Genomic DNA, 25,630 nt, shown 5'->3' on the forward strand with positions numbered 1-25,630 from the left:
AGCATCTGACCAGTTAGAGATAAACAAAATCTGTTTCTTTCCATAAATACAACCAAGCATCCTGAATATTCCTCAAGTATCCAAAACAACTTTTGCACTCTGTTCCTTCGTGACAGCCTGTGAATGCTCATGCTGTGTGTACCCAGAAGAAATGCTCTATCCCCCTTCTCACAGGCTGAGGGAAGGGCATAGGCTTTGCTTCATAACCTTCCCATTCTGTTGCCTGCATGGCTGTGGAATTAATTTGTTGATGAAGAATCTATACAAATTTGTATTTGTACAGATTAGGTTTGTTTAATTTGATTGGTTTGTAGAAGGGAGAGTTAGGACTCCAGTGCTCTCCACTCAGTCTAAAATGGGATTTGGAAAGTCTTTCAGCACTGCCAGGGGTGGAACATAGATTTGAAATGTCTGCATGACAGTGAAGTCTGAGCTGTGACCTGCATGGGCATGTGCAGGTAGAGTTTCCGGAGCCATTCAGATCTCATCTACAGCTATAAGATATTATCATCATTCTGGCAACTCTGCTTTGCCAGTGTTGAACCATAAACTTTGTCAGTAGCAAAATTACAGACACAAGCGTAGGCTGAACTAAAACTGGCTTTGAGTGGTATGGATACAGTGCTGCTGCCTTGTAGTGGAGACTTTTACATATTGTACATGCAAATTAGTAAAAAAATGTCTCAATGAGAAATTTAGTTTTTGAATTGAATGCTGTCCACAAAGTTACTAGACTGGCATGTGTTAAAAAACTTGTCCTACATTCCCAGAGCAGTTAATCCTTAGTCCAGGGGTGCAGTGGTGGCTGGTTAAATTCTAAATAATATACAGGAATTAACACAGTGTTTCTCCCAACTGGTTCAATGCAGGAGCAGACGACTCGGTTTTGTCTGAAGATCGACTGAATGAAACTGAGCTCACTGACTTGGATGGGCAGCTGGAGCCTCCCAAAAACTTCCTGTCAGTAGAAGAGGACAACAACCTGCGCCACTCTCACAACGACGTCTCCCATGCTGCCCAAGAGCACGATCTGCACGATTCCGAGTATGACAGCCATGGCGAAGATAAAATGATAGCTAGAAAACACAGTCACCACTGGCATCACAAACATTCCCATCATTCCCATGGCCACTGTCATTCTGGAAAAGACCTGAAAGATACTGGGATAGCTAATATTGCTTGGATGGTAATTATGGGAGATGGCATTCACAACTTTAGTGATGGCTTAGCAATCGGTAAGCAACAGCACTGAGCATTTCTCAGTTTCCCCTTACCTTTAGTAACTCTGCTAATATTTGACTTATCAGTGATCACAGGTAAGGCTTCCAGTTAGCACCTGTGGTTACTGGCATTGTTTAATCTCCTGCAGAGCAGAAATTAAAAGGCTGTCAATTGTAATAGTTTCCCTTTTGTTAATACTCTGTGCTATTTCCACCAAAATTATCAGTAACAGTGACAGTCACAGTCTCCCAAGGAAAGATTGATGCAGACAAACCTTGGGATTTATGGAGCACAGTAACCCATATTTCTTGTCTGGGTCTTAGTTACCTTAGAATGACAAGTAAATGCCTTTCAGTCTTATTTAGAATGATATTTATTAACAATAATAGTAATACTATTTCTATTATTGTTAATACATGTAATTATACAGTACTTGTAAATAAAAGTACAGTGTGAGTCAGGTTACAGAAATAATACTTTAAAAGTATTACTTACAATAATTTCGTTTTTGTTTAAGCAATATATGGTTTTGGCTCATGGTCAGTATAGATTTCTTTCTAGCCAAGTGCAGAAGAAATTGAAGTACCAAACAGATTTTATTAGATTTATTAAATCAACTTTGAGTCACACAGTGCTCTAAATGTGATTTGAATTATAAATTGTATTAATTTGGATATACAAGTCAGTGTGATGGGGAGATGCCTGAAGTGCATACTTTTGATTTTTCACTAAGGTAGCTGCTAAGAGTAAGAGTACACAGGTTCTGAGCAAATGGCAGAAGGAACACACCCATTTTGAAGGATGGGGGATAAGCTATTTATCAGGGTTTCTAGTTAACAGTGGAATCTACTGCAGTTTCTTCACTTTCTCCACTTTCTTCAGACAATTTTTAAAGCAACTAAACTCCTTAAAAATTAACTTGTTGCTTCATTTTCACTTTAAACAGGTAAGACATTTAGACAATGGCTTCTAAGGCCCAAAACAATTACCATGCCTTCTGTTGAGACACTGTTAAAACTCCATTTCTAAATATTCCTGTGTCAAGCCCAAACAGCTGAATCTGTGGTAAAATGTAGATTTTAGAAAAGCATGTTCATATTTTTAATATATCAAGCTATAAGGAAACCCGAGGAAAGTTAAATATCCCCTCTGTCTTCAGATTGTGTCTTCTCTTTATGCTGCCTGTTTTGACTGCTCACTGCAGGCTCTTTTTGTGCTTTTCTCTGCTACAGTACAGAAATTTAATGCCAGTTTTCTCATCTCAGAATTATTTAAGGTATGAACTTAAAGTTGATTGAATTAAATTAGCTTACACAAAAGTACTGGAAAACATTTATGGCAGTGTTTTTATCCTTATTATTTGCCAGGTCTGGCTTACTCATATTGCTGATATGCATTCTAAAATTAAGTAGCAAGGAGCTAGAGCAGTTATGGGTTAAGTATTAGTTTGGATTTCTGAGTTGGAAAGAGCCAGATTCTTGCTCATGTGCATTCCTGTGTCCTCATGTACTTGAGAGTTCCTACAATGTAAAAGTGGTACTATTTATTATCCTGTTGCCTTTATGTCTCAGTTTTGGCCAGTTGTGTTCTCCTCTCCAGGGTCTGTCTTTCAGATAAATGAGTAATAAAGCCTGCAGTACATCTGGGGTACTTCCAGTATTTCCCATTTATGTATGGGCAGGACACAGACATACTGAAAAATATTAGTGTGCATTCTAACAGAAGGGTGTCAGCTCTGCAAAGTCGATTGATTTTCTGACCTGAAAATAGTGAAATATAATTTTAATTCTTTTTCTTTTTTTGTTTTTTCCTAGGAGCAGCTTTTAGTGCTGGACTGACAGGGGGAATTAGTACATCTATAGCAGTATTTTGTCACGAGCTTCCCCATGAATTAGGTAACTAAGTCTAGAAACTCTGTGCTCCATCTGTACAAAATCTTTATCTAAAAGCTGCTGTGATGCCATGATAAGCACAATGCAGTGCAGATGCTGCAAGGGTGACCAGAACTTCAGAGAAATATTGCTTCAGAGTAGGTATTGCTACAGAATTACATTGGCAGTGTTTAGTTACAGCAGTTCTGTGAAGCTTTTTGAGTATGTTTTAAAAATGTTCTTAGGACCATGTATTTTACATAGCTCTGCATTTTATATAGTTCCACTCTACTTTCTGTGGCAGTCTTATACAGAGTTAAGTCACATAAGTAAACACAGGTTTATGTAAGTAAAATTCCATGTGGGGATCTTCAGAAGAGGCTTTGTACCAGCTGTGGCCAATTTGAGCAGGTGTGGCCATTTAGGGCAAAGCCTGTAGGCACTGTTGCCAGTGCCACTGATTATTCCACCCAAATTGAAACGTTTCTACTGGAGGTTGCTAACCATGATGAAATCTGTTGTTTACACATTGCATGAAAATTTACTGCACCCTGAGACATAACAAAGAGCAACCAGAGAGAGGAGGTTTGTTCCATTTTGTCACTAATGGGAAACTGTGCTAGATTGAACTATGCCTGTACTCACAGCTAGCCCACTTAAAGAGCTGCTGACTCTGAATGGTCAAAAATGAGGTAAAACAAGTAAAATCTTGAAAACCTTAGAGGAGATGAGTGAAAGCCTTTTATATAGGCAGCTCCTGAGCCATAGGTAAGTAGAGGACACAGAAGTGGACTACAGCAGATGATCATGGCTGGACACCAGTGCTATACAATCATTAGTTAAGTGAAGCTGCTGCAGTATATAAAGGATTGCACTATATATTACAGTGCTTAGGCCTTGATAACATAACATGATGAAATTAATCTTGTGTAAGGGGTGAGTAGTTCACTACATATTTTTTTATTTTGATATTTTTTATTTTGATATTTTGATTCTAGATTAAGCAATTAATCCCAAGCATATGTGACATGAGACTACTACGTTAATTGCCCTCATGTCTGTACATCATCTTACACTTCTCATGTTCACAAGAATTCAGCTGGAATGGATAAAACTATTAGAGCTGATTACAAGACTGAAGTCTAGATTTTTATAGAATATCTCCCTTTACCACCTATTTAACCAGAGCTGTCCTGAATTCAGAATAAAACACATTAACCTGGCATGTCTTCAACCACATAACTGATCCAACATGGACATGAAACCATTATTTGTGAATGTAATTCTTCCTAGTGCTCAAATTCAAATTCATTGCCACCTTCTGTGGGGACAAATGCCTCATTATCCTCTCCCTGGATTTGCATAATGAGGTGTATGTGGCCAAGAGGAATTCTCACAGGTATTGATGCAAAGTAAGCCTCTGGTTTCATGTGCCATGAAGAACTTCTGTGAAGCAAAGACCAGTGTGTGCACAGGTATATTCCCTGTGGGAAGAGCAGATCTGGGCTCATCCATTCACCCTTCACAAGTAATCAGCTACCTTTCTGACAGTGAGCATGATGAACAGCCACCTTTAAATCATATTTTAATCAAGGCAATGGCTTCACATAAGTCCAGTTCTTCCAAGGCAGTCATTTGCTGTGGCTCACTGTGCCTCTGAGCCCCTGCAGCAGCATTTTCACTGGTGAGGCAGTGCCTGGAGACTGATTTCTCCCGTTGCTCAGAGCAGCACTGATGCCAATGCTGTGTGTTCTGTGTCCCCACAGGTGACTTTGCTGTGCTGCTGAAGGCAGGGATGACAGTGAAGCAGGCCATCGTGTACAACCTGCTGTCAGCCATGATGGCCTACATCGGGATGCTCATCGGCACGGCCGTGGGGCAATACGCCAACAACATCACCCTCTGGATCTTCGCCGTCACCGCCGGCATGTTCCTCTACGTGGCCCTGGTGGACATGGTACGGCTCAGCTGCTGCTGGGGCTGGGGGGCATGCTGGGTGGAAAACCCGGCACTTCTGGGCATGCTGCAGTTCAGTCTGGTGCTCAGGTTTATTCTACACTTAAATTTAATCATCATATGTTCAGTTCTGGAAAGTTAAGTCTGAACTTTTACCATGAGAAGCTGATAATACAGAGCTGTTGTGGTGAGTAGCTTTTAAAAAAATTACTTGGTGGAAAAGCACTGCTGCATCAAGAACATAGAGGTGCATTATCCTTAATGTGTGTACACCATAGATCCAGACCCTTCAGGCAGCCGTACTGCTGTATGTTACCAAGTCCATATTCAGTCCCGAGTTCTTTCCTCTACGCAGCCTCAGAGCTCATTTCAATAAGGCAATTGTCTCACCTGTTATCCTCCCCACCCCAAAAGCGATGAGATCATTTTTCACTTCTGGAGTATTTTTTAATGCTCTCCACTTCATTATCGAGACTTTAATTTGTAAATATACTGTAGTTATAAAGTAACTCTAATCTATTAATAGGTAAGTAAGTCCTTTCCAGGGCCTGCTAAATTATTAAGTAGAATGTCTGGGTAGAGTGATCTTTCTTGCAGTTTTAGGTGTTGTACGGTAGCCTGCAATGTCTGAAATATCACTTGCTTGTAAGCTCTGTGTCTGCTTCTTATTTCCTGTACTTATTTTGACTGAAGATGAAAATACATAAAGGAGGACAGTACTTTCATTCCTTTATTCCTTTTTCTTTCTGTTGGCCATCATAGTAGTAACCAATTGAAGACAGTGATGGGGAGTGTTAAATAATACTTTTTTTTTTTAATCTCAAAGAGATCTTCTATTGCTGTTCAGTTCCACAATTTGGGGAGTATATGAGCACTGCCACCATCCATAGCAGCCATAAGGCTGCTGCTTCTACTCACCCAATTCTCCCTTTTCACGTCCGTGACTGTAAATTGAGACAGAGCACAGTGCCTTTCCTATGTTATGAAATAAATTCTTCCAGCATATTCTTTCATTATTTTAAGAGCATCTTTATATTCAGAACAGCAATATTCAGTCTCTGTAGAAGTTACAACTTCCAGAGAAACTTGGATTCATATAGGTCTTCCATTCAAAAAACAAGATGAGAATTGGCAGCAGCAGTTCCAGCACAATTCTCTGATTAGGTTTTGTATTAATTGGTGAATACAACTCTGATATATTAAAAATAAAATAATTCTGTAACAAATCTTGCCTGCCAGCATGACAGCTGTATGGCAGTCTTCACTAGTGTAAAGTCCATGATTACTTCATTTATTCTTAATGACTTAACAATGCTTTGTAATTTGGTGTAGTGCTTGCTGTTGACCACTGCCTTGTCTAGTGGATATGAGATAATCATTTAAACATTTTTCACAGCAATTGGAGGGGGGTTTGTGGTTTTGTTTTTTGAGGGCTTGAGGTGGTTTTCTTAAGAACTCAGTGGGTCAAATTAATTATCAGGTTTATGTATCTTTTAGAAATACAGTAATACAAGACAAGATGGGTAATATATTTGGGTTTTTAGCAGCTTTGATGTCATTGTCTGTTGTGCAGAATTCAAGTTCTTGGAATAACCAAAACTATCCTAGCCGATCTAATGAACAGCAGTAGTTTCCCTTCTGTATCATCATTTTCTGTACTAAGTGAGTCTTGAAGGAATTCCTGTAAGAATTCCTTCCTTGAAGGAATTAACTGTGAGAGACTTAAAGATCACAAGCCCCTCAAACACTGTTAAATCCCCAAAGGACTTTTCCCACGGTAACAAACTGTGCAAAGAAGCAACTGATCCTCTGTGACCACGGAATCCCACCCTGCCCAGTATAGTCCTGACTTCAGATAAGATGAGGGTGGGACTATTGTCCAATTATCTCAGGCCTAAGGAGAAGTAAATAAGGCTGGGGGAGAATGTACCCACAAGGCAAACCAGCTCAGCAGCTGTGCTGGAAATGAGCTCTGGCTGGGCCCGGCAGGGAGAGGCCACAGCCCAGCACTGCAGACAGGAGGCGCTGACTCAAAGGAAGAGAGAGACTGAGATGGTTGTAATTAGCATTGGAAGTGAGGGACTCATTTAACAAAAGAATAAGAGAGCTGTGTATCCAGTGAGCACTGAGCCTTCCCTAAAATGTGTAAATAGTGAGAAGTTTTGAGTGACCTCAGGGCACCCACCACGGGGGAAGCCAGGGTGAAGAGGACCAGGGAGACAGGGGCTGGATCCATGGGTGGTGACTTATCTTCTGCTTATCTTTCTCACTCTCTCTTCTCCCTCCTCTTTTCTTTCCTATTTCTCTCTCTTTCTCTGTACCTCGTATTTGCTGTTAAATAAAATCCTGACTCTTGACTTTGGCATATGGTCTCATTTGCACCTTAATTCAAGCAGAGACATCTCTCAATAATCGTATCTCTGCTTTCTTGGGTTAATTTCCTTGTAAACATGTTACTTCTACGTGGATGGCTTTGTAAAACACAAAGTTTTATTTTTACATCTTCAAGAGCACTACTATTAGTTGATTTTGTCAGTACTCTGACTTTGCCTCATAGGTGAGCAATATCCAGAATGTCCGGAATTTTCATAAGTTTTTTATATCCGCACATAAAATTTCTCTTTAATTCCTTGTAGCTATTATTCCCATACTTAAAAGGGATGTGTATCTGAATATGTGTAAGCATCTAACATGACAAATGAATGGCTAAGTTAATCAAGGTCATATGTTTATTTGTGCATGAATTGAATTATTTTACTCAATTAAAATTAAAAGAGCAGAACTTGAAGAATGTTGGGCTGCTCCTTTTGTTGAGGAACTTAATGTTCAATTACATGGATGATCCAGTAAAAGTTTAAGAAAAAAAGAAGCCAAAAGGAAAGGCATTTTTAGTTTGTTTTGTAAATACATCACGTGATCATGTTTTTATTGAATGGTTCAGTAGAGTTTAAGCTGTGTCTTACTGTATTGGTTTTATATCTGAAGCCTGGAGTGTTTATTCTTGACAATATCATTGTGTAAACTTGTCCATGTATAAATGGAATAGAGCGAAAATGAATTTCTAAATTGTTTTTTACCTTTTAGCTTCCAGAAATGCTTCATGGAGATGGAGATAATGAAGAGCATGGTTATTGTCCTGTGGGGCAGTTCATCCTTCAGAATCTAGGCCTCCTTCTTGGATTTGCCATCATGCTGGTGATTGCCCTCTATGAAGACAAAATTGTGCTTGACATCCAGTTTTGACCTAACGCTGGTAATCACTGTGGTTCCAATCTGTTGCTGTCTGGCTTTGAGTCTGTACTGTGTCGCTGTGTGCGCATTGCTCAGAGGACACGCGGTGCTTGCACTACTTACATGAGGACAGGAGATTCCTTTCTGCGTAGAGTAGCTTCTGCTTTTCTCTTACCCCATCAGATGAGCTTACCCAATGCAACTCCTAAACTCAAGTGAGCGACGTTTAGGAAACCCTAAATATGAGAAATAAGGGCCAAGGTCAGTGTGCTGTATAGGAAGCACTCACTGCTTGCTTAAATAGGGAACAATCTTCTCATTTGGGAAAATACCATTCCATTAGTGCACTTGGGCAGAACCCAGAAGATGTTACAGCTGAAACTCACACCTGTGCAAAGAACTCAAGGAAGCTTTTAGTGCCACATGGGTAGAGCATAGATGTCTCTATGTATGTATAGATCTATATAGATATATATAGATGTGCATACATACACACCTGTGTGTGCACCTCTGTATACGTATCTATTAATCCTGTGCTAATTTTTCTGCATAGTGGTGATTTGAAGTATTCAGTCTTACAGCAGGACATGACTGGAAGCCACTATGCTGGCTTAAATTTTTAAAAAGAACCCCCAAACGTAGACACTGTTTAAATTCTTATGTCTTAAGCTGCACTCCATCATTCCAAAGCTCCTGTGTAAGAAGGCAAGCTGTTGCCACGTACTCTGCGTAACTTCTGTCAAGGGTCAATTTGATGATGTTTTTCCCAGCTGAGATTTATTTGATATTTGTTCCTTGATATTAGTAGGAAAATGCAAAATGCAGTAGAATTAGTGTTAGCTTGGGGAAATCCCTGACATTGGAGTTATTGAGCTGTTTCTGGTTCTTTCTTACAGACGCTAAACATGTATTGTGTGCCACTTGCAGCATAAACTACTGAAGAATTGTGGCTGTGAATTTGTGCAAACTCTTTTAACAAGAGAATCCATGTGGGAATTTCTCCATTTTTTAAACGATTATTTTGGACTGTTTCCTTCTCTTCATGTTCAAACAAACCAAGGTGCAAAATGCTAGTTCCTGAAGCTGGACACAAGGGTTAAATTATGCTCTGTGTATGTTGTACTGGTAGGGTATTTATAATACTGTAACAGCGGATCAAATCTGTTCCTACAATGCCTTGATATCAGACATTGTGACACCAGCCATTTCTGGCAGTAAAGAGTATGTAAGAAGATTTCTACTTCCAGTATAAAGGAGTTCATTTCTATGATATTTTTTTACAATTTTGGTATTTAAATTAGATTATTAAAAAACAGATGTGGTAGAACCATGGTATGTGTCATTTGGAAGAATAGACTGAAAATTTGGGCCTTAACTTGCTGGGACCAGCTGTCCTAGATCAGATTGTGCTGACAGGCATATATTGCCAGACATGAGTTAGTTCTTCTTGTACCCATCTCCTTAAAATAAAAATTGTGAGTTTGTGAGGAGTGCAAGTTGATTCTGTAGTACCAGTCCTAAGCATGGTAGTAGCTTTTTTTTAAGACATCCAGTTTGTCTCTCTTCTGTGTATGCCAGGTAAAAGCTGTACTTTAACTATGTGCCGTAAGTTCTAAAGTTCCGGTCTGCTTGGTGCCAGTGTAGCTGCTAAAAACACTAATCCCAGCGCCTTTAATGAGAGCCAGTGGGTATCTGCATTCCATTTCAAGTTCATGTGTTTCCTGTGGCCCTTTACTTCTGAAGCTTCATTGATCAGTTTAGCTTTTACTGAGAGCAGCTCATGTGTTTTAAAGGTATCAGTTGGTTGCCAGTATTTCTTCCTAATGCAGTATCAGGAAACAGTATTAAGGGTCCATTTCAAAGAAGGGTGCAGTTTCTTCAGTGAAGAAGCCAAAAGCCCAGAGTTCAGGCATGCAGCCGTTTGTTGTTCTGAACTCAGGTTTTCTTTTTTTCCTCTTTAAACATGTTTACTGTAGAACCCTAATTAGCAAACACACTGTTAGCTTCAGAATGCTGAATTTCTGCAGTGTAGAGCTCCTGGATGACATTTTTGCATAGTGCCCATGTTAGGTCACTGAGATAACTTCCTGGATACCTTCTGAGGATCTGAGTTTAAACAATCTCTGTTTCTTATGTATTAAACTGACTGACTTAGTTTTTCTTTTGTTAATTTTGTCAAGTATAAGGGGGTCATTATGCAGCTGAACTGATGTTTTGTCAAATCATTTTTTAAAGTTTATTTCTCTTAAATTTTTTCAAATGAAGATTTGTGTATTTCCGGTAGTATATTTACTGTTGTATTAGTTGGAACGTGGTTATAGCTTAATACACTGCCTCTGTAGGAAAATAGTTAACTTCCTTCCAAGACCATCTTCAGACAAGGGAAAAACATGGTCATTGAAGGTAGGTACTATATTTTTCATGGAATATAGGTTGTTTACTTTTATTTTCTAGTATTTATTGCAGATGTAACAGAGCAGTGGAACAGCTGTGATTTCTCTATGTTTCCACCAGTATTGAATTCCAGATGATTCTAATGTACACTTTTAAGTCATGTTACAGACAATCTGACTTCCACTACATTTCTACTTGGCTTCAACATTCCATTTTGCTTGAATCCAGAGTCTCATTTAACTTGTATTTGTTGGAGGGCATAAATGTTACTTGTATATTACAATGCTGTCACTGTGTGACATCCCATGTGAATTCTGATATAAATCACATTGCACTCAATCCGCTGTGATTATGCTTAGAAAATGTTGTAGTTGCTAGATGCAGTGTGATTTTTTTTTTTCTTTCCGCTCCCCATTAACAACTGAGTCTATGGTTTAAAATGTGATAATGGTCCAAATAAGATAACTTGCTGAGCTATTGTTTTTTTTTTGTTATAACTAAATCATTTTTTAAAAATTTTATAAAGCTGGAAATTATCAAATGCTGTTTTGTTCATTGTCAACAGTGTTGTGTTCATTTTATGTATGCTCCTTATACATAAGGAGCCTTCAGAAAATAAAAAAAATTATTCAAGGAGCAGATAGTTTTGTTGGGTTTTATAGTGTTTTATTACTTTCGTGTTGTAGTATTCTGTCTCAAATGCAATGTTGTAAAATTCTCCTTTGCATTTCTCTTTTTACATGGCATTGTGTTAAAATGGTTTGCTAATTTAGTTTTACTTGCTGGAAAAGCAACTCAACATTATTTTCCTAAGTTCTGTTTTAATTATCTTAATTACCACCCCCAGATCCATCAGCAGTTGAAGAGGCCTGTAGTGCATTCACTAGAGAGGGCCAATTTTGCAGTGTGATTAATGTGGTGCAGTCTCTGTGAGGTGTGGGGTGTGTGGAGAAAAGGAGAGTGCTTCAGAAAAGCTGTGGTGAGCTCTGTGAGTGTCACAGAATGTGTTCACTTGTGGAGATGTCACTTGGCATCAACAGACACAATACAAGTGGCATTGGACAGATCTGGGTAAATAGGGTGAGCTCACCTGTGAGAGCTGCAGGCTGTAAGGGTGTCAGCCATGGAGCTGACTTTGAGGCTTGAGCAACACTCAGTCATCCATAGTCCTCCAATTTTGCCTTTCAGACTGCTGGTTACCACTTCTTTCAGTTCAGAAGACATCACTACAAGCCCCTAAAAGAAATTCTGTAAAGGAAAATGTCAAAATACTTTGCTTAACAGGCTTGCTTAAAAATTGAAAACCAACATAACATGCTCTGTCCAACAGATGTTACAAACTTCTAGGGAAGTAAGGAGCAACACTGAAAAAAAGAATGGTGGATCAGGCATTTCATGGAAAATTATTGTGATCTTCTGGCTGATCCTGTAGTCATTGGACTGCCTGGGGAAAAGGTCCATGGCCTCTTACGGAGAAAGTTGCCCAAACTGGAAAATTCTCGCTCCCAGGCTTCAGAAACGTGGTCTTCCCAGAGCACTTCTGAGTTCTACTAATTGGAAACCCTCTTCACTATTCTTGTTCCAAAGTCTGTGGCATTGCTGCAAGTGCCTTACTCTAAAGCAGCAGAATTCCCTCTATTACTGCAGTGGAAGTTACTAGCTTAGAACTAACAAAAGCCAGTTGCCTGTAGGTGTCTGGTTTTTTGGTTTTTTTTCCTTTCTCCTGAGCTAGGGCATCACTAGACTGTATCTGGCTTACAAACTGCACTAGAACTGGCCAAGGAGTTGAAAAGTGTTAAAAGCTGGATGAACTAGGAGATACATAAACTGACTGTCCATTCACAAAATGCCTCCTCAGGAAGAGAGAAAAAATACAAAACCAAAAAAATTCCTTTAACTATTCTTAAGTGGAGCAGTAATTTCACTAGAATGGAGATCCAATAAAATACAAGTGAAAATGTGAGGGGGGAATGTGAACACACATGGATATACAGCAGAAGGTTAGGGTAAGATGGTGTCTGGCTTTGTATACCTGTGTAAGAAGAATGTAGTCCAATAGCTGTGTTCCTGACTGATCCGTGGTAATAGCAGCATTCTCAGGCGTTCCAAAGATCACTGGGGAAGGACTCAGTGGAATTGTCTTTGTATATTCAATACAGCTTTGGTACTGAAAAAAGGTGGGGAAAAGTACCTCTAGACTGAAAAGAAGATGCACAAGCAGCCAATCAGCCCACAAGAAGCCACAAGCTGTACGTCAGAAGCACTACAAGCTTTCCTAGAGTGATGAATACAGTGTATAAATTAAAGTGAAAAAGGTAATACTGGGGCTGACTGTGCCTCACAAATACCTTTCGTCCATCCTCTTGCCTTCAAATCAAGACTGGCTTTGCTTAACTAATTTCTGAAAAATTTCTGCCAGCTGATGAAAACTCTCTTAAAATGAGATACCAAGTGTAAGGGGCTGCAGCCCCTCTGCAGGCCCACTGCTTGCCAAGTGTCTGAAGGTGTTTTGCTGTTGACTGACACAACTCCTGTGTGATAAATTAGGCTGATTACTGTGGCCTTTCTGCCTCCACTAGATAGAATAAACTATTTCTCTCATGCCTATTTTAAAATGCTTTTAACTTCACCAGGCTGTGTTTCTCACTTACTGTCCCCTGAGTGCTGACTTACACACAGCAGAGTCAATTTCGATGACAGTAATTGGGTGCTGTTTACATAATGTCCCTTTCTTAGAAGTCACTGAAACAAGGTCTGATAGAAGGTGAGATTAAGCCACCAAAGCAAACAGTGACTGAGTAAACACTGAGACACAAATCAATGTCAGTAAAGGTACACCTGGTTTTGGTTTGGTTTTTTTAATAAATTGTTGGTAATTCTGTTGTTCTGGGATACTTACAGCTCCTTCAGGAGAGGCAAAGTAAACACCACTTGGCTCAAGTATATGATCAACATTTGTGATGATTTCCGAGGAAAATAACATTGAGAACACTTACAGAGCCAATCCCAGTCCTCAGTGTCTCTGGCACCATAATTGCATTATCCAGTCCCACAGTGGGGAGCAGCAGCTGGCACCTCCTGCAGGAAAGCAGGACACTGACCTGAGCAGCAGCCTGACACTTCCCTGGGCAACTGTATCAATATCACTGTAATTTACTTGGAAGGCATCCAGAATTCTCTCTGGAAAGTTTAAAAGCTGTTAATTACTTCTGCTAGTTCATGCTTGAACCATTTGATCTCCAGCTCTGCACTTTTTAATAATCATCCCTCAACTGACCCAGCCATTGCTGCTTTTGAAGAATAATAGCACCAAAAATTTCCATAGTAATGCAGCTGAAACCCCCTGAATACAAGTTTATGGAAAACTTTTCCAAAATTCTATTTATTTGACATCTTTCTAAAATAAATGTATGCTGTCACAAAGCCATAGCTGTGCTCATAATTTTTTTTTTTTTTAATAAAATAAACATGCTTAAAGTCTTGAGGTTGGGAGAAGCTGTACTCCAGTGCATAAAAAGAAAAAATTATGAGTGATAATAGAAAATTATTTGCAGGAAGGCAAGAGTTGGTGATTCACTGAGAACTGGGATGAAGCAAAACAGTCAAAAAAAGTACCAAACACTGTTTACTACATAGAAATTATTATCTTTCAGAAAAAAAAAGTTTCCCTCCCTGCTAGGAGCTATATTTGTTATTTGTTCAGAACCTTTGGTCATGTAATAGGAAGACATCCCACTCACAATCCCCTACGCCTACTCTCCCTGTGGAAAGACACCTCCATGAAGTTGCTTGGATCACTTGCCTGTTAATCACATTATTGCTTGGCTTTGCCTGTTAACCACAATGATCACCAAAATCACTCTGGGTTCACAGTGACAGTGACTCCCTCTTCCTGCCCATCCATAACTTTCCCAGATTTGGGCCATGGTGGGCTCCTTAGGAAGCTGGAACATTAAGAAGTGCCATGCATGGCTGGCAAATTCCAGAGAGGCTTCTGTGGAGTACACCTACCTGTGCAAACAGGGAAGGGAATGTTGTCTGCCAGTTCCTCGGATGGATCCCAGCTGGTTTCACTCTGCAGCAGTCCAGGGGCTGGCACTGTCCCTGTCACCGAAAAAATCAGAGACAGCCACCAGGGGTAGGATATTTTACGCCTTGCAGTACCATTTCATTTTTTTTCTCCTGCTCTGCACTGCGGTGCTGTCTTTGAGTCACTCACATCTCAGCTTCTCCTGCTCACACACTTTGTGAGGCAGGGGAAACCTTTTCTTGACAAACAAAGGGCTTCAGCAGGAGGTCATTAAATGGTCACGACCATCAGTTCCGAATCGTTTCTTAAACCCTCAAAGCAATTTTATTTTTTAAAGCTACTTACTCATATATATCTAATTAATATACATCACATACAACTATATGTATGAGACCATGCACCTATCCTTTTTTTAAAACACCACTGCATTATAAAATATTGCTCACACAATATTTTAGCTTTTTTTTTTTTTTTAGTCCATACCAGGTTAGATTTCTGGCCTTTACACAAAGACTTAAGGTAGAAATGTTTGGTTTGGTTTTCAACTGAGACCATTAGCTAAATACACAACTTCATTCAGATGATCTACATCGCTTATAAAAAAATAATGCAAAATAACGTAGAATGTGATTGCAAAAACACATCCAATTACAAAAACAGTGGCTACAATTTTCCCAGTCTTACCCTTTAAAAAAAAAATCATATCTAGAGAGCTGTACTGTTAATGCCATAGCAACAAGTTACAATTGATGAAGTATGAGACAAGCAATAAAATAAAAATTAAATTTACTTTACTATTGCCAGTAACCAAAACTACTTTCCTTGCAGTGGAAGACAACTATTTAATTTCTGAGGGTTTTTCCCCCTAGATCATATCTACACATTCATCAAGGTCTGCTTTTACTGATTTACAAAGTTGCAACATTACTCACAGGTTTTCTGCAGTTGTTGAAGTCAGGCTCAGATGTTGGATATCAGACATTTAATGTACTGTATAGTTTAAAATACAATTTCAATCTTTTCTTCCATGCCGTGCCACCTCTTATCCATCTTCCAGTGAAAAGCTCCAACCACCCATCTATTTAATCTGGAACTATAAAATTCTGACAGTTTCAGAACACTCCTGAAAACAATATTCCCTTGAAGGATGTAGACAAGCTACTAGAAAATGCAGAATACCTTTGCAGCTTTGCGGCTGGAGACTTGAAGTGTATCTGTCATTCTCCACAGCATGGAATTCTGACAGAACAATAGGCAGGAAATGCAAGAAACACATCTTACATGTATAATCTTTCTAGTATTCTAACAGTAGTTTTCTACATAAGAGCTGATTTGGGCTGTAGGAAATTTTTTGTTTCTTTGTATGAAATGCCATAATAACAACAGTCAAAGGAAAAAAAATAATATTTTAATTCTGATGTGTAAATGTTGCCCAAGATTCCAAGGTCTTATATTAGTACAGTGTTTTTGATTAAATAATATATTGCACATAATGCATATTTGAAAAAAAAATAGCTTCTTCAGATAAGATTGCTCACAAGGAACATTTAAATTATTCTAGTTTTGTTCCATTTTTCCATTTCCCATTTGAAATTACAAAGACTAATTAGTTAAATAGATCATGACATCACAAGATTATAAAATATGCCAAAATATTTAACCTACCATTTCTTAAGTTATTCATTCCTGAAAACAACCCACTTGTATTAATTAGTGCCTTGTGTTAAAGAGAAGTGTGAGATCAATTTTAACATGTTTTTGGGCAGTTAAAAATAAGTTTCGAGTTTACTTTGGCATTTCAACTTTTATCCTTGCTTCATACAAACTCACACATGCACACACACACATTAACACCACTAAAACAGATTAAAATACCTGATCACCAGCAAACTTAAGAAGGGCTGCCATGGAGTCAACACCAGGAGAAACTATCAACATCAGTGGCTGGAGGGCCCAAGTTATGAATGATAAATTCCTGCACCATTGGTATACCTTGAAAAAAAGAAAAAAAAAAGGAATTAAAATGTCCTATTTTAATGTAACACATATTACTCCAAACAGCTGAATATAAATTCCAAGGACAGCATTCCTGCATATAAAATTAGACACCAGTACAATCCCAGAGGACTCAATGTTGTACTATTTGTAAATCTAGGCAAAAACAATGCTCTAAGAGCTGACATTGGAAGTCCTATGCAAATGTTCTTTTATCTCATTTCTGTCACCACATCTGGACAGAATAATGAGCTGGATTACTTTCTGCACTTACTCCATCTGTATTATGGAGAAGATTCAAAATTTCAAGTCTCATAATACAACACCTTTCAAAGGTGTTAAGATCTTGGCTTAGAAAGCTGCTGCATGGAGCAGTCTTGAAGACACTGGTGTTTAAACTTCTACTGAAATTAACTAGACTCTTTACCAAAATAAGAGACAATTTATGAAATTATAGCCTAATGCTTTGATCCTGTAAACCCTTACAGATCTTTAAAATACTATCATCCACTCTTTTGTCTCAATCTGCTCTATAATATTTTAAAATAGAATATTTAGAATATGGTAGAATAACCAGCTCCTCTTTAAAGAAATGCAACAGTATTTACAAAGAAGATCCTAAAAATTAATCTCTGAACATGAAATTCAAGAATCACTAAAGCATTCAAATAGCAATGTTAATTCAACCCCTTTGGTCACAATCAGGATAAAATTTTTAAAAATTTTATCTTTATGCAAACTTTATGCAAAGTTTCTGTATTTGTAACTAAAATTTTTAACTTGCAGGGGTTTGTTTCAGACATTTCAATTATAAAATCTGCAATTAGCATAGGTGCTTTTGGTTAAATAATATATAGTGTGACCAAGGACACAAAATGTGGCTAACAAAAGGGGAAGAAGTTCCTGTAGCTTCATTTCCCTTGCCTGTCCTGCCCATAAACTTACCTGTGTTGGGAAGGGACTAACACTCCTTTAGAGCTTTCCCTTCTTTCCAGGTGCAATGCGTCACCAATTAGCAAAGGCCTTAAATGGCAGAGCAGGAGGGAGGCTCTGGCTTACTCTACCTGCAGGCTTTAGATGGAGGCACTCCTGCAAGAGCTCAGTTCAGCTTCCAAGCTCTTAATTGACTTCAAGGAAATGTATGAATATGAGAACCGCTTGAAGACCTTCACCACGTGGCCTTTCCAGGAGAACTGCAAGTGCACTCCAGAGAATGTAAGTCTGAAAAGGGTTACTTTGCCTGTGCCTCATTTTTTGTGTACTGTGCCTGAATGTGAAGTCGTTGTTAAGTATATTCATGTTCAAGATGAGTCTACTAAGCCTGAAGATGAAAAGTTAAATACTCCAGCTTTCCTCTGTTCCCTACTCAGAAACAATGTAGTGGGATTAACTGTTTTTTCTGTGTTTAGTCTGCCTACAGATTTTAATAGTTACTGTTCTTGTTTCCCTTACTTTTTTTGTTCCTGTCATGCAAGAATTAATTTCTTGTATTATGTAGTCTTTCTAATTGGAAATTTCTATTCATGACAAAGCAGCCTACATTAGACTAAACAAGTACACATCTAGCAGGAAGGATGAAGTAGCAGAATGATCACTACTTCAAATTCAGAAAAGGAAATTATTTAAATAAAAAATCCACCTGACTTCTACTTTAGCACACACATGTCACTTCCAGGCTGAATCTTAGATCAGTTACTTGAGAAGGTGTTTGATAAGTAAAACAAACTTAATTTTTAGTAGATGTGACTAGACATGATTCTAAAGCAGCAGGAAACACGAGTAGAGTGTGGGATAAGGCTCTGAACTTCTAAACTGTCCCCTGCAGATGGCAAAGGCTGGTTTCATCCACTCTCCAAGTCCAAGCGAACCAGATGTGGCAAAATGTTTCTTTTGCTTGTTAGAACTGGAGGGCTGGGAAGCAAATGATGACCCGTGGTAAGCACAGATGAAACAATGCTCTTGAACTGTCTCTCCAGTCTTCACTGGTAATTTTACAATGAGCTAATGATGTTGGTTTCCCCCATGGCACTCCATAAAACTGAAGTTTATCTTGCCCAGTAACTTTGAAATAGTTCAACTAGCTTTTATCTGCGATCCACTAAAATCTATTCCCTGTTTTCTGTATGATAGTTCTTCTGCTGATAGACAGCACAAGTCTGCTTGAAGAGACCTGCTTGTTCAGATTTCTTCATCTCCTGAAATGTAACTTTCATGGGCTTAACATCTGTTCTTATTCTGGGTTTATATTGCAGGGAAGAACACACCAAACGTCACAGCTGTGACTTTTTATCCCTTCCTAAGCACTTTGATGACCTGACCATGGAGGAGTACTACATGCTGGAGATGACACGGCTGAGAACCTTCCTTGTAAGTGTTAACCACATAATGTAAGCTTCAAAGCTAGAATATGAACAAGAACATCTATCACTAAGATTTCCAAGCATCAGCCAGAAATTATGGTCTAAGGCTAGAACATGACTTATTCTGAAATAATGATTTATGTGCATTATTGGCTAAGAAATCTGCACCTGAGAATTTCTCAGTGTAGTTTGTCTGGCTTTTGAATGCAAATCTGCTTCCTTTAGTGTTTAACAGCTTATTACATCAGAAAAAAATATATATTGGGTGCAGTAATCCATCCAGGAAGCTCAACATTGAGCAGCTCTATCATTTTCAGCAGGCATGAACAACATATGGAAAAAGACAAAATTTGACCAGATCATTGCTTCACATGTCCAGCTTTACCTATAAATGAGCCAAATTAATTTTTCAAACTTTAAAGCCCATTTCAGATGTTTTCCAATTATCCAATTTTACTCCTCCCCACTTCTGGGGTTCCATGCCATAGTGCTGACATGCAACAAAGCACACAAAACTGAGCTGCTCAGTTGGTCAAGATCGGCTGATCTCTGGTATATGAGTCCTAGTCCTGTGGATAGTAAGCACGAGGCACAGTAAAAGGTTCTGCATCTTACTTGTTGGTGGGTTTGCACAAGTAAGACCTTTGCCTTGCTAATAATGTTCTGTATTAAATACATACCTGCTGACTGCCAAGGTTAAGTATTTAAGGGCCTTGTGCAACAGATTGAACTACATAAACCTAGGATCCCATGGCACATTGGGAGCAATCTGTTAGCTTAAAAAGTGGACTGAGAAGGTGATGTTACCTAATTTGAACTGTGAATGACTTAGAGTAATGTTTAAAGGTACAAAAGGGGTCTTAGCCATAATATGATTTTAATTCTAAGTACAGTATCTAGAAAAATGGATGCTTGGCCCCCAAAGATCCTGTCACCAATAGCTGGGAGGGCTGTGCACTAGGGCTGATTGGGCCAGGGGATGTTTGCCATCATGAAGCACTGATACCCAAATGCAGCCTGAGGAGGGGGATTGGAGTCTGGCTGAACTAAACAGTTCAACTGATCAACTGAAAGGCTCAATCTCTTGCTTTGATTCAAGCGCAAAATCGGCAGGCGCACCATAAACTCTTTTGAAGAAGAAGTCACGGCAACGAGGCAGAGGCTGGTGGATTACTTTGGCTCCAGACCCCAGTGCCCTGCACCGCTGCCTCTCGGGGATGAGCCATCAGCCCAGCAGCCAGAAGGCTCAACTGCCAGCAAAACGAGCCCAGGACAAGTGAACTGTGAAGTCTGACTCTAAAAGTGTCTCTTAATTTGGTGCAAACTTTCTTCTCTTTATCTGTCAGTCTACAGCTGAAGAGGTGTGTGAGGAAGTGCATGCAGAGAATTGCTCTCAGCCTCTCTGGATCAGAGGAGTGAGTATAGACAGTTATGGCCTTTCTTTCTTGGTATGGTTGGGTGGGGAACTAAGAGTACTCCCCCTACCCTGCCAATGTATGAAAGATGTCTAAGGAAATACTTTTATTGTGGTTTTTAGCAAGTTGCCTTTTTTTGGAATAAAGATTCACAACTGTGAGTACTTTCTGTGATCTGTGTTAAAACCTTATACCTAGGCAGACTCAAATCAGAACAGTTCTGCTTCAAAACACTCTCCAGAGAACAAAATGGATCTGTGTGTCTGCAACAATTGCTTTAAGCACCTGCATTACCTACACTCCTGCTTACCACTAAGTCATCTTTCTAGGTCAGACAAAATAGTCACAGATAATGACAGCCAGCTACAAAAGCAGGTGTACTGAATAAGGGTAAACACCAGGAGTGTTAGACAGTCTCAATGAAGGGCTCTGGGGATTTTGATGTGTAACTGAAACAACAAAAGCTAAAGGGCTATTATTCTGTTTTTAAAAGATTTTTCATTACAATTTCAAACTCACAGGGGTTCTTTTGAGCTCTTATTAATTCCTATTTTCCTTTATGAGACTGTTGTAGAATAAAAATGCATGCTTGCAAATATTTGTTGCTTTTGAGATGCAGCCAGACCTTTCTCAGTAAGGTGAAAGTTTTGTCCATACTTTGTCAGGTCTCAGGCAACAAATGAAGAGTAGCTTTTGGAACTCCCCTGACTTCAGGAAAATCCTCATGCTGGAGATCCTAAAAGCATGTATTTCAACATTCTTTGGAGCATTTGTGAATTCCCTGTCTTGAGAGTAAATTATCCCTTAACTTAATGTCTCTTGCTGGAGTCTTTTTTTCTTAAGTTATAGAAATGAGGTTGACATGCTTAAAGCTTTTTTAAAAAAACTTAAAATGTATGTTTATCTAAGAAGCTGCTCTTATAGTAGAGAAGTTTGGATTACTATCTTTTAAAAGAGTAGTTTTTAAATTCACTTTCTTTTCTAGAAAGTGAAGAAGAAATTATGTGGGGGGAAAATGTTAGCATCCATTTTAGCTCCCTCTTTCTGTCAGAACTGTATTCTAGTGCCAGTCTTTAATGTTACAATGATAACATGTAATCAATGGCAATCACATCACAGTATTACATGGTAACTATGAATTAGGTTGCAGCTGAATGCAGAAAATGATGGCAGAAAAACAAGAATGAGAAAATTAAAGTCAAGCAAAGCACCAGAGAGCTTGGTTTGTAAATGGCCTATGACCAACCCAGCTGTTCTGTTGTTACTGCAGCTTTCAGCAGTTGGTGTGTGGTGTGTTAACTTCGTATTAGCCTGGCAGCAGAGCAGTCTTGAGTATTCACAGGAAAGTGTGAGCATTAGAGCTACATAAGTGGTGATGAAAAATGCTTTCAGCCAACAAGTAAAACATACAGCAGCTCTCTGCATCAGGACAGTGAGAGATAATTCCATTCCTTCTGATCTGCCGTGCAAGGGTCAGTAATTGTTCTCAGCTTTGGTGTTACTGTTTGTGAGACTGTTTAGCACTTAACACATTATATGATCCTATAGATTTTTTCTTCCATTCAGTTAACAAGAAATAGGTAATTTTTAATGTTATTACTGTAATAATTACTGGGTTATTATTAGCATTAAGTCCTTTCAAAATTATGGTTCTTCTTCAGTTAAATGGACGTACATACAATTTATGCACAAGATACTGATACAGAGATGACCATGGGACAAAATGTAAACTTTTTTCAAGTTGCAGAAATAAGATGGTTTGCATGAGAAAAGAATGATTAAAATCTCAGCACAGAGCCTGCTGTGAAAAGTCTGACTAGTGAAGATAACCCAAGACAAACAGTGTTATGTGATTATTAATTCACAGAGAATTTTCTGCGAGGCTGCCTGCCTCTGCCTTCACTGGGTAAAATCGTCAAAAGGGGTTTACACCAAATAGTCTGTGGGAATGATTGGTGTAACCCACGCTGGCACCTTCCTATTTCTGCTGACAGAAAAGTTCTGAATCCAAATGAGATTATTTTATTTATTGCTTACTTTAATTTAGCAAACAATAGAAATATTTATTGAGCAATAACTAGAAAGAAGGAGAGGGTTCAGCTGATTGAAAAATGAATCAAAGAAATGTGCTTTTAATTTTTTATCTAATATAGATTTGCAAAAAACCACTAAAATGCTATCACTATTACTGTTGCCATTGACAGAGCTGTAGTTTAAGGCTAGCATTCTTAACAAGGGAAATAACAACAAACTAAATGCCACAAAAAGCATTTTGGGTAAGTAAGTCTGAACTAAGTTCAATTTTCACCATAAGCACAGGAGTTTATTTCCATTATTTCTTGCTTGATTTTGACAATCCATCCCTTTACTTGCAGTCTAGTTAGCTTTTAAAAAATAGCTGGAGTTGTACCTATGTATTTCATTAATTTATTTCTCTTTGGAGGTAACAAGACTAATTTCAATCAAGATGCTACAAGATTCTTTAATGATTCCAGCCTAGCAATAGTATTTATATTTGGTATTTATGCTCTTGAAAATGCAAATTAAAACATTACTTTTTACAAATAATATTATTCTACTGTGAAAAAAAAGAAATGGCAATTCTCACGAAGCGATTAAATATATAAACTATTGTGCTAAGAGTCTTAGTATAGTATTAGGTATAACTTGGAGTGAGGGCTTCAATTACTCTAGTACTCACTTGATTCAAAACAAGGGCAGAACAAATCTATTTTCCTCAACTATAACATTGGATACTCACTAGCTTCATTTTTTAGCTAATTGTGCCCCCTCCAGGTCCTTCTGTAATTTACACTTTCATTAGTCATTAACCTTCCAGGATGGCCAAACTGAATGCGCTTTTCCAGTGTTGAAATAAATTGAGAGTCACTGAGTTTGATTATATGCAAACTACTGGCTTTTTCCATGTTCTTTATTCATTTGTTTGTTTGATAGCTCCCTAAGGAGTCATCATCAGAGGCCATCTTCTTGCATTACTTGAAGGGAAAAATACAAACTTTCAGAATTGGAATATAAGCTCTTAAGATGTTTACCTCAAAGTACTTCTCAAGACAATTTATTCCCTTTTGTCATTACAGCATATACACATCATTATGAAATTATAGTAGGGACATACTCAGTACAATCCTTGATGAATTTAAGAGGAGATAGATGAACCTTCAAGTTCTTTGTTTACAAAAAAACAATTCTCCCCTTTTAAAGAATGTACTTAGAATGAGTTCTTACTTCCTAGAAAGTTTAATTGCATTAAATTTTATATGTAATTCAAAATAATAATATCACTCTGAAATTTTGAATTTAACAGCTTTAATACAGTTACATGCATAAGTATTTTCAAGTGAAAACAAAGGGAATTTTCCACTAATGGAAATGGATAGTGTGGAAGAAAGCACAAATTTAGGAGGGGAGGTTTTGGGAGAGAAATGAAACCTGAATATCTGTCAGATGAGGCAGTAGCATCAACTCTGGTAGAAAGACAATCCTTCAGTACATAACACTGTTCGCCACTGGGCCAAAAATGTACTGGAAGAATTGCTGAGCTCCCAAATTTCTGGGTGGCTCAGTGACTTCTGAGGACCCAGAGGGAGACCCAAGGGAGATGGAGCCAGGTTACATTTTAAACATAAGCTGATACCAGGTGATACTACAATTGCAAACTGTAAACTGAACACAGTAAACCTGGGTGTTAAGCACAGTCTAGACCAGACAATACTTATGTAATTTGTTCATAATAATTTTGTTTGTTCTTATTTTAAAACAGGAATTTAACATTTGAGAAAAAACTCAGCTAAAAACTACATTATTTCTTTCCCTACTTCAAAGTTTCACTCACCTCTTATTTTCAGCATATCCCGTTTCAGACTTACTACTGGAATAATTGAAGAATAGTTCTCTAATGCCAGACAAACACGCAGAGCTTTCATCATCTATAAAATCCTTCTTCATTAATAGGAATGCATAAGCAGTTGCTGTGTATGTTTGCAAATTATCCTTTGATTGCTCACTAATTCCGCTTTTAAAAAATTTGTTGTTACAAAAAAGCTTGAGTTGCATTTTATATGGTTCCTGTGGTCCTAATATCTAGCCATAACCTCATAACTACAGGCATAATATGTATCATCAATTTGTGGTAGGTTCTATCTCACCTTTCAAAATTAAAAGCTACCATTATTTAGTTTTAAAATGCTAATCATCTTTCCATTAGTTCAAAAAGAATTTTGATCAAAGCTGTATAAAAGTGAAATGGAGGATGAAATGTACAAATGTTGAATTCATTAATCCATTCATGTCAACTGTTTAGACTGAGTGATTGAATTATTAATGCAGTAATTATTTGGGAAAAGTTACATATACAATCATAATCCCAGCATACATCCTCTAGTTTCAACAAGTAGTTTCGCTTCCAGAAGTAAAATCAATGCCCAGTTTTAGTGCCAAATGGACATACATTGAGGCTCTTTAGCTAGTGCATTATTTTTGTCTTACCTGTTTTATTTTTCACTTTGTCACCTCCGCAGTTGCCAAAAGCTGAAGTGTTTTCCACACATCTGTGCTTCCAAAGCACATTAACCTGTAACGTACAATTTCAGTTCTTGTGTGAAAACCCACCATTCACTGTACAGTAAAAGAACTATTCATTCACAGTGCCATACAACAGCAGACTCCTCAAAGAGAGAGGAGAGTTTTCATGTAAACAGTAGCAAAATTTAAAGACTTAGATCCTTGCGTTTGTGCAGTAGCATACTGTAAAAGGGTTCATAAATGTGAGGCAAATCTTATCATAGACCTGGCCATTAACCTGGCTAGGGAAAAGAATTACAAGAATTCAGTATCAAGAGAATAGAAGGAACAGACATGAAGTGAATTTGCAGCAAGCGAAGAACAGTTAAAGCAACAATCCCATGGTCAATTCAGCCCCAGCTGTGCTAAGAACAAAGGCAAGAAGTCAGTAGCAGTGCTTTGGCACTCTGGACAGAACTTCCTTGTTTATGGGCATGACAAACACAAATCCAAACAAAAATCTGAACTGCTCATGCACAGTCACAAAGCTGAGCCTATTGCAGGACATTTTTTAGCAATTTTTGTTAACCTGGACCTACCTGATTTTCAAAATAAATGGACATTAAGTTCTTCAGC

General features: G+C 38.3%; 3 protein-coding genes across 16 annotated transcripts in view; 2 read left to right on the forward strand and 1 right to left on the reverse strand.

Annotated features, from left to right (window-relative positions):
* The window catches only part of SLC39A10 (solute carrier family 39 member 10), a 56,037-nt gene extending 44,723 nt beyond the window's left edge, over positions 1 to 11,314 (forward strand). For 9 of the 10 annotated variants that reach the window (XM_085066063.1, XM_085066061.1, XM_085066064.1 and 6 more), the window contains 4 exons: positions 870 to 1,235; positions 3,036 to 3,116; positions 4,859 to 5,049; positions 8,133 to 11,314. In XM_085066063.1, the coding sequence (XP_084922189.1) occupies positions 870 to 1,235; positions 3,036 to 3,116; positions 4,859 to 5,049; positions 8,133 to 8,291 (797 nt within the window). In that variant the 3' untranslated portion in view covers positions 8,292 to 11,314. The remainder of the gene's footprint in view (positions 1 to 869; positions 1,236 to 3,035; positions 3,117 to 4,858; positions 5,050 to 8,132) is intronic. The other variant, XM_085066055.1, reaches the window with a different exon arrangement.
* On the reverse strand, positions 269 to 25,575 carry DNAH7 (dynein axonemal heavy chain 7). 5 transcript variants are annotated; one of them, XR_014853413.1, is made up of 7 exons: positions 17,585 to 17,635; positions 16,579 to 16,695; positions 15,883 to 15,942; positions 14,685 to 14,777; positions 12,706 to 12,840; positions 11,764 to 11,921; positions 269 to 1,363 (listed from the first exon to the last, which is right to left on the reverse strand). XR_014853413.1 is itself a non-coding variant. In XM_085066068.1 (6 exons), the coding sequence occupies exons 1-6, from the start codon at positions 17,633 to 17,635 to the stop codon at positions 11,910 to 11,912; spliced, it is 468 nt and encodes a 155-aa protein (XP_084922194.1). In that variant the 3' UTR covers positions 1,684 to 11,909. The 5 variants fall into 5 exon arrangements, 3 of the variants coding, with proteins under 3 accessions (XP_084922194.1, XP_084922193.1, XP_084922195.1); XM_085066068.1 differs by lacking the exon at positions 269 to 1,363 and having other exon boundaries at positions 1,684 to 11,921; XM_085066067.1 differs by lacking the exons at positions 269 to 1,363; positions 11,764 to 11,921 and having other exon boundaries at positions 11,972 to 12,840.
* On the forward strand, positions 17,776 to 20,637 carry LOC146434490 (baculoviral IAP repeat-containing protein 5.1-like). The gene is made up of 4 exons (XM_085066070.1): positions 17,776 to 17,913; positions 18,524 to 18,633; positions 18,951 to 19,065; positions 20,158 to 20,637. Exons 1-4 carry the CDS (start codon positions 17,776 to 17,778, stop codon positions 20,350 to 20,352), a joined length of 558 nt encoding a protein of 185 aa, XP_084922196.1. The 3' UTR covers positions 20,353 to 20,637.
* Positions 25,576 to 25,630: the final 55 nt, after the last annotated feature.

Source organism: Lichenostomus cassidix, chromosome 7 (genome assembly GCF_008360975.1).
Source record: "Lichenostomus cassidix isolate B80296 chromosome 7, HeHo_3.0, whole genome shotgun sequence".
NCBI lineage: Eukaryota > Metazoa > Chordata > Aves > Passeriformes > Meliphagidae > Lichenostomus > Lichenostomus cassidix.